Source organism: Dipodomys merriami, unplaced genomic scaffold (assembly GCF_024711535.1).
Source record: "Dipodomys merriami isolate MVZ:Mamm:240054 unplaced genomic scaffold, mDipMer1.0.p SCAF_15, whole genome shotgun sequence".
NCBI classification, from domain to species: domain Eukaryota; kingdom Metazoa; phylum Chordata; class Mammalia; order Rodentia; family Heteromyidae; genus Dipodomys; species Dipodomys merriami.
The window spans coordinates 24,568,184-24,580,589 of record NW_027202826.1 but is presented as its reverse complement, the minus strand read 5'-3'; the positions used below and the strand labels follow the sequence as shown (position 1 = coordinate 24,580,589).

General features: G+C 41.4%; 1 protein-coding gene across 5 annotated transcripts in view; it reads left to right on the top strand.

Moving 5' to 3' along the window:
• Window positions 1-7,857, top strand: part of Elovl6 (ELOVL fatty acid elongase 6) — a 101,694-nt gene extending 93,837 nt beyond the window's left edge. For all 5 annotated transcript variants that reach the window (XM_070022459.1, XM_070022461.1, XM_070022460.1 and 2 more), the window contains one exon: window positions 7,340-7,857. In XM_070022459.1, the coding sequence (XP_069878560.1) occupies window positions 7,340-7,764 (425 nt within the window). In that variant the 3' untranslated portion in view covers window positions 7,765-7,857. The remainder of the gene's footprint in view (window positions 1-7,339) is intronic.
• Window positions 7,858-12,406: the final 4,549 nt, after the last annotated feature.

The following is a 12,406-nucleotide window of genomic DNA, read 5'->3' as shown; positions in this document are numbered from 1 at the left end:
GCCTAGGCCCGTAGTTCAAGCTCTAGTACTGGCATACCTACGTGCATGCGCACATGCACATGTGCACATGGACACACACACACAGAATGAAGAAGTACAGTCTGAAGTGTTATTTTCCTTTGGGTTGCAGGAAAATGAGTGAATTTGAGTGCTTGATTGACTTGTACTTTTTTCTCACTCTCCTCTTGTATCTTCCTTTAGATAATTTTATGCCACGTATATTAATAGTGACATTGTTTACATGCAATGAGCCAATTTTCAAGCACTCTTAAAAATAGATTGTTTCTGGGGATTTATAAAATAGCCACAGCCCCCTCTGGAAGACTCATTAGCAGCTGAGCTAATATTAGAAGCACAGAGAAAAGGAGCTGCATGGATGTTCCCAAGTCACATATCGAAGGTTGCTTTCACCCCTGGAGTTAGTAGGATTCATATTAGGAAATTTAGCATTTTGTTTGGGTATCCTGGAGTTCTCGTTAACAAACGCTAATTGCTGGTCTCTGGTGTGGTTGGAGTTTAACCATCAAAGAATTTGGCCCTGAAGAAGAGTGATTATTCACCTTCTAGAAATGATTAGAAAATACGGGTTATATTTGTACATTTCTTGGTTGTTGTTTTTGTTTTTGTTTTTGTGGTCGTGGGGCCTGAACTCTGGGCCTGGGTGCTGTCCCTCCACTCTTCAGCTCAAGGCTAGCACCCTACCTCTTGAACCACAGCACCACTTCCAGCTTTTTTTCTGCTTATGTGGTGCTAAGGAATCGAACCCAGGGTCTCATGCATGTGAGGCAAGCACTCTACCACTGAGCCACCTTCCCAGCCCCTATATTTGTATATTTCTAACGTTTGATCTCTCACTCACTGGCAGTCTTGAAGGTAAGGGTGGCATGGGTTGACAGAAACCTTGGTAGATTTACCAGTTCTCAAGGAAAGTCTGCTCATGGCTGGCAAAAGGGACACTCAGTGGTGATAAAACACTCAGAGCGCAACCCTAAGCATTTCCAGCCACTGGCTCATAATCAAATGTATTTCCCTAGGCCATCCCATTCCCTGGCTTTCTCAACATATTTTGTTAATCTGAAATGGATTGTGTGTTTTCCCTGTGATCCCAACAACACAGAGAAGCCTGAAATAAGGGTCAGACTGGTGAGGGCTCTGTCAGGAAATGAGACCCTATCTCAAAAATAACCAATGAAAAAGAGGACCAGAGGTGTGGCTCAAGTGGCAGAGCACCTCTCTGACAAGTATAAGGCCCTGACTTCAAACCCCATATCCCTTGCCAAAAAAGAATTATGTGTTTGTTTAATATACAACTAATTAATCAACCAATCGAGTAATTCTCATAGTTTAACAATATGGGAGGTAATATTTTAAAGAAAAACAAAAGAATTGAAAAGACCAATTATATTCAAAGTTACAGTGATAAGTTTTTTTTTTATCTTAATTCTGGAATTAAAGAAAGCACACGTATTTGGAGTAAATGCTACTTATTGGTTCCCTTTCCTGGTTCTCTTAGGAGAAGGGGCTTTACCAACCTCCTATTAAGCTACCAGCCATCTCCAGTCAGGTATCTCCTACTTCCTGCCAAATTTGCTTTTTTCTGTACAATCTGAGTTCCCTGTGCTACACATCCACCAACAGCAAGTACCTGGTCATTGTTTGATTGTTACTCCCTTGTCAGAACAAGGGAAGAGACAGAGAAGAAAACTTCCCAAAAACGTTTTCTGAGAAGAACAGATGTGCTAGGTATACTGGGTCCAATATAACTGCATAACCGCTGTGTGCACTCTACACCCACACACACAGCGCTTGTGCAAACTATTAGATTGTGCTAATAATCTGTGTTCGTTTATACAGCCAGCCACTAAACTAATATGAAGCACCTGCCATGAGTTGGGCATTTAATAGGGACTGAAAGAGAATGACTGTTAAACCAGAATTTTATGGTAAGGTAAGCCTAGATACTCAGAAGACTGAGACTTTCCTAGACAGGAAAGTCAGTGAGTCTCTCAGCTCCAATTCACTACTAAAAAGCTGGGAATGGAGCTGTGGTTCAGGTGGTAGAGAGCCAGCCTGGAATAAAAAAGATTGTGGGCAGTACCCAGGCTCTGCGTTCAAGCTGCTGTAAGCTACTTTTTAGATTGTATTGAGAGCACTTAACCTTAGTCTATAGAAAATGCGTGAGAGTCTATAGTTAGAGTTAAGAAGTGTTAAATTCTCTGAGAATATTGTAATCTCATAGTCTCAAGGGTAGATAAAATGATTGTCTTACCAGGTCTGTTTGTTTTTTAGTGACACTTTTCTTATAAAGGTTTATAAGGTGTCAGAATCAGGTCACTTGTTTCCTTGCTGGTCTTGGTCTGAGAACATGAGCATTTCTTCTTTATTCTTGTGGGTTTTTCTTTCTTTCCTACATTCCTACATGGTTAAAAATGTGAGAATGATTCAAGTTAAGACTTGTTCGTCCCCCAGACCAACTTTTTTATTCTATATAAATGTCCTTATAAAACCCCTTACTCATCTTTTTTTTTAAATTCAGGGCTGATTGCAGATATATAAATACAGGAAATACATCTATAATTTTTACCTTTTAGTATTTCTGGAAGGGTTTGCAGGGCGAGGGGCCGTATTTGGTTTCAAAATTAGAGTTTGAATCAGGTGTTCTACCACTTGAACCACAGCTTCCATCCCTCTGTGCTTGGGCTGTTTTCCCTTGTGCCTGCACTGGGGCTTGAACTCAGGACCTCAGACTCTCACTTGGCTTTTTTGCTTAAGGCTAGCATTCTGTCACTTGAGCCACACATCTGCTCTGGCTTTTTAGTGGTTAATCGAAGAGACACATTGTTTCCCGGGGCCAGTTTCAAACTGTGATCCTCAGATCTCAGCCTCCCAAGTTGCTACAATTATAGACATAAGCCTCCAGTGCCTGGCTTTGCTTTAGTTATTTTCCAGGTAGTATTTCTTACTTTTTGCCTTGGCCAACCTGGGACTGGAACGCTGTCTGCCCCAATATCCCAAGTAGCTGGGATCAAAGGCCTGTGTCAATGTGTCTGCCTTTGGTTGTAGAGTCTGTTTAGAGGTATTTTTATCATCAGAGTGCACTTTTCTTTAAAAAAATTGACAATATGGGGCTGGGAAGGTGGCTCAGTGGTAGAGCGCTTGCCTTGCATGCCTGAGGCCCTGGGTTCGATTCCTCAGCACCACATAAGCAAAAAGAAAATGCCGGAAATGGCGCTGTGGCTCAAGTGGTAGAGCGCTGGCCTTGAGCTGAAGAGCTCAGGGACAGAGCCCAGGCCCAGAGTTCAGGCACCAGGACTGGACCCCCCCACCAAAAAAAAAAATTGACAATATGAAATGTCAAATATTATAGAATTTATTTGGCAGTAGCATTCCAAAGGAATTTCTAACTAGGTTGAAAATGATCTCTGTGAGAGGGCATGGGAGAAAGATTGGGAGAGAAATGTACTCATCACCTGACTCATATCTCTTTGTACATCACCTTTAGAATAACAATTGAAAAATAAACAAATAAAAGGAAAAAAAGATAACTTCAGAGGCATAGCAAAGTTCAGTATATCCTCAGTCACAGCTCAGTTCGCTTTGGTGCTTTTTGGTCCATTTTAAAGGATGAATTTGGAAACTTCATCACTATCCATTTAATCAGGAAGGATTTATCCTTTTGGATAATTGAGAAGGTTTCCTCTTCAGGGCCCAAATTCTGCCTCTCAACACTCTGAACCTGAACTCTCTCCTGCTTGCCAGAAAGAGCAGATCTCATGAGAAAATCCAAACGCTTTTCACACACAGCAGTGCAAGTGTCCCCATGCCTGTGGCTATAATGAAACGTCTTTTATATGGTGGTAAGATGGACAAAATATTCACATTGTTATGAAGCCATCACGCCATCCTTGTCCAGAACTTTCTCATCTCTCCTATCTGACATTCTGAACCCATTCAACACAAACTCCCCCATTCGCCCTTTACTGAACTCTCCAGCGTAGCAAGAAGGGACCCTCTGTTTCAGCAGAAAACAGTGAGCTCGTTTCAATGAGGTTGTGGAGTTCTGCTCTGTTAGAACAAGGGACAGCCAGAGAGCCACCACTCTGCTTTGTGTGCCAAATCTGTAATGCCTACTGTGTGAATTACATTAAAACCTGCTGAGATTTTGCTTTTGTTGAAACTTGGAAACATCTGCTCCGAGTCTAGGTCCTTGCTCAGTTGAGCTGATCATTGTTCTTGATGCTCTGACTCAGCTGCCCTCTAGCTTGCTCTGTGAGGAGGGGGTTCAGCCATTGGTGACAGGCCACAGGGGCAGTTTCCTCTCCATGTCTCTTCAGTGGCTGTGGACATTCTGGTGGGGCGAGGGGGCAGGACGAGGAGGGGAAGTCCTCAAAGTCTGTGGCCTTCTTGGTCGACCTGGAGATCTGCACTTAGTAGGTACACCCAATCCGTTCACTGCCTACAGGTTTGTCTCTTGACAAAATGTCCTGAGGCCAAGATTAGAGTGATGATGGTGAGGATAACATGAATCGGGAAGTACTCAACTAGGTGACATGAATGAAACACCTTCCACAATCCATAGTCCCCTTGCTGGTACTTGGCCAAAAATCTGATTTATGATAAATATATTCACTGGACATTTGATCCAAACAAAAAGATTCGTTGGCCGATAGCAACTGCTTCAGTCCTTATGATGGTTTACATTTCTGGATTCCTGTACAGCTTTTTGGCAAGCCTAAAAATGCCACAACTTGGCCGAAGACTAAAGCTTCTGACAAGTGAAATACACTATTATGTGGGCTCCCTCACACCCCCACATACACACATGCACAGAAACAAGAATTTGTACCTGTTAGAATAGGGTAAACGCAATGTCCCAAACCCAAAGAGGTCTTGATTGGCTCTTCCAACACCCCGTTCCCTGCTTCAAGTGATCCCAGATGCATTGCTGGGGCACTTAGTCAATCTACCATCCTGCATCTCTCTTCAGGGAAAAAGAACAGTCTTGAATGAATTCAAACTAATTTTGCTTTGAAGATTTCATGTTGCAGCTTTCTGTCCCACCCCAGCTCCCTCCCGCAAAGTAACTTGTCAGTCCCAAATAAAACCTGAGACAATCCCATCCTCAAGATAATAAAAGCCCCATCCAACCAACCTGCCACTTCAGACTTGGAGCTACCATTTTCTTATTTAAATTCTACTTTAGACGGGTCTTAATATGCAAGACATGATGAAGCCAAATTAAAGCTAAAGGCTTAGGATGAAATGCTTGTTACTTTATGGGAAATAGCTCACATGTTTAGATAGTGTGTCAGATTGATGTTTTTTGTGATAGCTAAGAGACCTGTGACCAAGATCTTCTCAGTTATGAACTTCTGCCTTCTTTCCACCTTGACAGAGGTGAATTAACAAGGGTATTTCCATGATCGCCTACAGAGGGAAGAGAGACACAGAACTGTAATCATACAGAAGTGGTGATCTTGACAGGCAGGCTGGAATAACCTGGTTTAACACAAAGATCCAGAGTCTCTGGACACCAGTTTGGGCTCTCAGAGCATACACGCGAGAGTGACCCTTACCATCTGCCATTATCAGCCAGCCTGACATTTATAGATACAATAGAGAGAAGCTGCCAATGGGAATTGTATAATCGGTTCAGAAATGTAGCAACTGGTAACGTAGCTATTCTGTTCTAGACAAATACGAGGTCGTGACTGCTTAATAATTCAGTAGGGAAAGAAAGGAGTAGCTCTTGGTAACTGGAATAGAGGGTAGCACTTATGGATGGTAACCAAAATCATCAGAACCAACTGTGGAAAACTTACTAGCGGTCTTTGTCCTTGCCTAACGCTAAGAATGGTGGGAAATCACATGGCTTCTCAGGGACAAGAGAGGCATAAGCAGTAGTTCCTTTTGTGCTTATCGAAATTGTGAAATAAGAATCTCGGAGTCCTTTTTGTTGTATACAAAGAAGCCATGTTTGTGAAGGATGCTGTCGATAACCTGAGGTGCTGAGGAAGAAAGATGTATCTATGTGTTTCTGCTCCATAACCCTATGTCAATTCTTTTTTTCTTTTCTAAATTAAATCTTATTGGTAATGGAACTGTACATCAATGTTCTCTATTCTGTCTCTTTCAGAATCAGGAAGGGAAGCCATTGCAAAGACAGAGCATCTACCTACTTGAGTATAATTCTAGCTTCTATTATATACGTTTCCTACCTCACATCAGGTGTAGTCTTCGTTTTCTACACAGGGATATTATTAGACATTTTTTCAATAGCACCTGGAGAGCCTTTTTACAGTTCATTTCATAAAATGAAAACGATTGCATTTCCATTTTTCCTCTCTTGACTCATTGGTAGAAAATGCTTTCTTTCCCCTCGTCTGTAGGTGTGTATGGAAGATGGCTTTAGTGTCTCCTGGCCCATTATTACCTACATTTTGTGAGGTGCTCCCCAAGACACACATTTGAGGGATACGTGTTTGGTTATAGGCCAAAGAAAAAAACGATGGTTTTATGACTCAAGAGAGACCTAAGCACCGTTTTCTGAGGACTTTTGTTTGCATTCCAGTCAGTTTTGATTAGTAAATGGCCTGAGATAAGCCCTTCTGGCCTCCCTCCAAATAGTTCCAAAGACATGTTTGGTTCCCTTGAGACTTGAATCACCCAGCTGTAACTGTCCATTCCGGAGCCAAAGTTAGTAGAATTTTGTGTCACATACCTTGAAAGAAGTATTTGTGGCTGGCTTTACTGTATATGATCAAAGTATATTTTATGTTACTGTAACCCCTTTGTACATCACTTTCATAATAACAAAAGCAATTTTAATAAAATAAAGTCCAGGCACCCAGTGGCTCATACCTGTAAACCTACCCTACTCAGGAGGCTGAGATCTGAGGATTGTGGGTCCAAGCCAGTCTGGGCAAAAATCCCTTTGAGACTCTTATCTGCAATTAATCACTCAAAAACCAAGTTGTAGCTCAAAGTGGTAGAGGACTAACCTTAAGCAAAAGAACTCAGGGACAGCACCCAGGCCCTGAGTTTAAGCCCCATGACTGACCCCACCCCAGGGGTGAGGGAATGAAAGTATATTGATTATCCTCTTTAATCTGTAAGGAACTCTAAGCTATACCTTCCATCCATCCCTCTTTAGTTACAAGAGGACACTCTAAAGCAATGAAGATCTTGCTCACATTTTCTTCACCAGGAACACTGGTTTAGCAAACAAGTTGATGTTAGTTTATGATTCGAATCCAGCCCTTCTCTAAAACCTCCAGTTATCCTCTGGTACAAATCACGGGGCTCACGTTCATGCTTTTTCTCTTTCATTGTCTTCCAGGAGATACAATCTTCATTATCTTGAGGAAGCAGAAGTTGATCTTCCTGCACTGGTACCATCACATCACTGTGCTCCTGTACTCTTGGTACTCCTACAAAGACATGGTGGCCGGGGGTGGTTGGTTCATGACGATGAACTATGGCGTGCATGCCGTGATGTACACTTACTATGCCTTGAGGGCTGCGGGTTTCCGTGTCTCTCGGAAGTTTGCCATGTTCATCACCTTGTCCCAGATCACTCAGATGCTCATGGGCTGTGTGATTAACTACCTAGTCTTCTCCTGGATGCAGCATGACCAGTGTTACTCTCACTTTCAGAACATCTTCTGGTCCTCCCTCATGTACCTCAGCTACTTCGTACTCTTCTGCCATTTCTTCTTTGAGGCCTACATCGGCAAAATGAGGAAAACAACCAAGGCCGAATAGTGGTGGAACTGAGGAGGCAGCCATAGCTCAGGGTCATCAATTAAAAAAAAAAACAAAAATGAAACAAAAAAAAAACAAACAAAAAAAAAACAACCAGACAAAAGAAAATGGCACAAGGAAATATCACATATGGTGCAGCTAAAACAAAACAACATACAAGCAGACACACAAACCCGTAGCAGCGTGAGAATAATTAGGTTGACGTAACCCAGTAAGTTTATGACCCTTTTTTTGGGGTGAGGACTCACTGAGTACCCCCTCTATCTCAAAGCACTGCTGCTGGGGGCGGGGAAGGATCCCCCCACCCCACTTTTAATCTGTCAACCCTAGGACAAATGTAAGCAAAAGGGAGCCAGAGGCAGAAAGACTAATAGAAAGCAAGCAAAGGCTATTAACACCATATGAAGAAGGAAAAAAAAAAGGTCTTTACTAAGTGTTGTATTTCTCTAAGGATGGAAGAATTGTACTTTAAAACTGTGCGAGCACACACACACACACACACACACACACAATCTTTCTAATATTTTTCAACATGAACCTGAAGCCCATAGAAATGATAACAGTGAAAGATACACAGGGTTTATATCTAGAATAAATATGCTTTTTGCAGAAATTAAAGCCTTTTAAGATAATTTAGCTGTTGTAGCTCTCCTGAGAAAAGATGTCTTAATCTTTTTTTTTCTTTTTTAATTTCAACTGAGAAGAAAAAGAAACAAAACCCAAATCAGCATTTCTCTCTCACTGAAAAAAAGCCTCAGGCTAATGAATTTGCCATAACTAAACAGGGCACAATAGTTTTCCACGGTTCTTTTTTCCTTTTTTTTTCTGGAAGGATGGAAAAACAATTCAGCCTTGGTCCTAAAGGGATCTCTCCACTACAGAGCATTGCTTGTCATCAAATGGTAATATTTACTCTTTATTAAAATAAAGTTAGCATTTTTGCCTTTGTTCCATTGCCCCAGACTTGAGCAGGAGAGTAAATACAATTGAATCGAAGCAATGAAAGTGTAAGCAATTAACTTGAAAATGGAACCTTTGCTGTCCATACAAAGGCTCAGCACATTGCCACTGGAGCTGAGTAAGGGACATAGCTGAAGATCCATCCACTGAACTGGAAATATATGTACACCCGCCCTAGTTGACTTTACATGTATTCCTGACTTTCCAAATGAAGCCCTATGGAACAAACTATGCTTTTCTATATTTTTGTGACTTTCAAGAAGAAATCTGCAGAGCTCTCTGCCTGATTTTGGATGAACACTGTGGTTCTGCATCTGCATTTGCTCCCCAAGCAATGCAGAGGTGTTTAAAGTGCCCTCTGCTGGCCGAGTGGAGATACTTCAACAAATCCTTCATGACAAGTTTGGCTAAAAGCAATGGACAACAAACAGCACCCCGCCCACCATAGATTAATTCCTCACATCCGAAATGATATCAGAGTACTCATCCTATTTTTGGCTAAACCAGAAGATATCCTTTCTGCTTCAAGTCGGCTTCAGAAGTTTTTGTTTGTTTGTTTGTTTTAAGGGGACTTGTTGCTCTGGAACTCAGAAAATCAATTTACTAAGAGCCATATTCTTTAAGAGAAAAAAATTAAAAAGCTAGATAATATTAAGTGTAATATTTCAGTCCTCTACAAGCCAAATAAATGTGTCAACATTCCTAGTATTTCAAAGAAGCAATTATGTAAAGTTGTTCAGTGTGATATCATAGTATTTCTAATTGGTTAAGTAGCTTAATGATTAGGCTTGCTAGATGAAAAGATTAGAGGTTACTTCAGTGCATAGATTATACACAGATAACCACACATATGTACACACAAATGTGGGATACACTGAACTTCAAAGCCCAAACGAATAGTAACACATTTTCTGGCTAGCAGAAACTGTCGTTTTATGTTTCTTGCTTTATTTGATAGTGTACAGTCAAAGGGATTTTTTTTCCAGATTATTTTTATATTATTTTAGCTTTAATTGTGCCATCATTCGTGACACAGCTGTTGTGCTTTTCTGTCAGAGATGGCAAGGGCTATGTCAGCATCTTGTTTCCGTGTGGAATTTTAAAGAGAATAAAGTTTTATTCCATTCTGTGTGAATGGCTGAACTGGTGGAGCAAGAATCCATGCTAATCAAGCCATGACCGAAAGGACTGGGGAGAGAGAGCTCTTGTGCCTGCATTAAGTGAGTGTGAAGTCTTGTATGGTGTCTTGGTGTTGGTTTGTAGATGAGATAATTGCTTGACCGGAGGGATGTGTCTTTATTAGGGCCAAGGTAGGTGTGCTGTAATAACTAAGCTGCAAATGTTCTTTTGAGCTTTGCAAACACTTGATTCTGTGCAGTACATCTCCTCTCATAGTAGAAAATAAGCAGAATAATCAAAATGAGAAAAGGCCCACATACTAGTTCCCTTGAGTTTCACTGAAAGACCGGTGAGAAGCTCACCTGATGGTTGATTATTTAATTCAATGACTTGGGGTAGGAGCTACACTACAATATGGAAATGAGCCCCCTGGCTCCCCTCCCCCACAAAAAGGGACTAAATCCAGTTTCCAGAAGCATTTTCATTTCTATGTTGGGGTCATGCTGTCATTCAAAAACAACTTAAAATCTTTTGTCTGCAGGTTGAGTGGTCCAGTAAGTTGTTTTTAAACTAGCTAAATATATCTTAAAAGAATTTTTGATAGTTATCATGGGGGGGGAGCCACACATTTAAAAACAGAATTCTGGTCTGACAGGTTCAGTATACTGTTTTTAACATCTCGCTTAGCTACTTTAATTACATTGAGATAAGAGGCCGGATCCCTGGCCCATGACACATCTGAAACATACCAGACAATTGACTGCCACAGAATATCCTGCTGTCAGTGAACATTCCAGAAAAACCTGGGCAGACAAGTTTAAAGCTGCCCCACTAAGCTGCAATAGGTTATCTTTTCTATTAGAAAATTCCCACTGCATTCCAGTCCCAGAGTGGCAAAAACATCATTCCTTTATTAGATGAGAACAATATCTTGCTACATATATATGCATATATATATGTTTAATACACTAGGTCTGAGCTTCAACTACATGAGTTTGCAAAGAAATTCTAGCATAAAACACTGCCCAGTTTTTGTTGCTTATAACAATGATTGCATATTTATTGTATTTATATCCAATGCCAGGCAAAAGTATTCAATTAAAATCATGGGTTATGGTTCTTATTGCAAGTAACTTATTCTCTTTTTTATTATTTCTAATCATACCTCACTATAAAAATTAGGGGCAGGGGAGGGACACAGATGTGTGGGGACTCTCTTAATTTACATGAAGAGACTGATTAGTCTTGGTTCATCTTGGCTCAGCCAGACAATTCAGGTGGCCAGTTTTTGTAGAATGAATATTCTGCAACAACTAAGATTCTTAGGATGCAAATGTTCTGAGGGGAATAAATCTAGGAAAGAAACACATTTTTAAAAATAAATAATCACATGTAGCATTTTCATGATAACTGTCACATCAGAGTCTTACATGGGAGTCGAATGTTCTAGAAGTTTGGCTGTGTTCCCAACTTGCTAAATGTCCTGGGAGAGAGAGCATACTCAAGTTACTGTCTTTTCCTTACTCTGACAGAGCAGGCTCTTAGAGCCTGGCACACAAGACAAGTCAGTTAGCTATCCCACGCTGGGGATTCAAATTTGGATGGTGATTTCTTTTAATACAAGTGTTAGATTGGCCAGCTGCTGATTGAAGGAGCTGCTGGGAGAGTGGACCTCATCTTTCAGAGTTCAGAGCTTTAAGTTTGTATGGGCATGGGTATGGCCAAGACACCTCAAACGTTATTCAGCCTGCCTGACATGTCAGATTGGGTGAAAATAGTATGACAAAAGTCCGTAACTTTTTCCAGTAGTCCAAAATGTCTTTTTTAAATCATAGTTTGCTCTCAACTTCAGATGACGGTCGAGTGGGTGTCCCTGATTGAGTCATTGTCCCTTGTCCCTTTCAAAAAATGTATGTACATCATCCAAGTACATTGTGTACCTGGATGTAAAATGTACCTCTGCCCCAGGTACATTGCCATTGGGCGGAACTTTGATGAGAACACATGGCATTTGGCCTGTCATGCAGTGCACCTGCAAATGGCAGCTGATGGGGCACTGGTGGCCAGTCATCCACTTCTCAGTAGGACACGCAAGGTCCCAGGCTGCCAATGAGCCAGCATTGTCTGCTGGTACCCAGTACTGACATAAACATATCCATGCACTTCAAACATCTAGCTTCCTCGATGACTATACTTAAGAATATCTGCCATGTAGCAGGTTCTATAGCTGGAGAAGACAGGTGTGAGTGTGCCACAGGGAGCATCCAGGGCATGCATAAGCCTTTAGAATCATTAAGTCACTTTCTTCATCCTCCGATAATCTTGAAAGTTTAGGGTGCACCAGATAGGGAGCAGAGGAGGGGACTCCCCAGACATAACGCTTTTCAAGGAAGTCACACACATAAGTTGCTATAGCAGTAAGGAGAAGTCTGGGGAGATCTTGGAAACAGCTCTGCCATTGAGGTCAGGCAGGTGCAAGTGTCAGATTTATCTCACCGGAAGTGCACGCCCACAACTGCATTGTGGTATCGTGAAGTTAACTGGTTAGTTGAAAAGCTAGTCC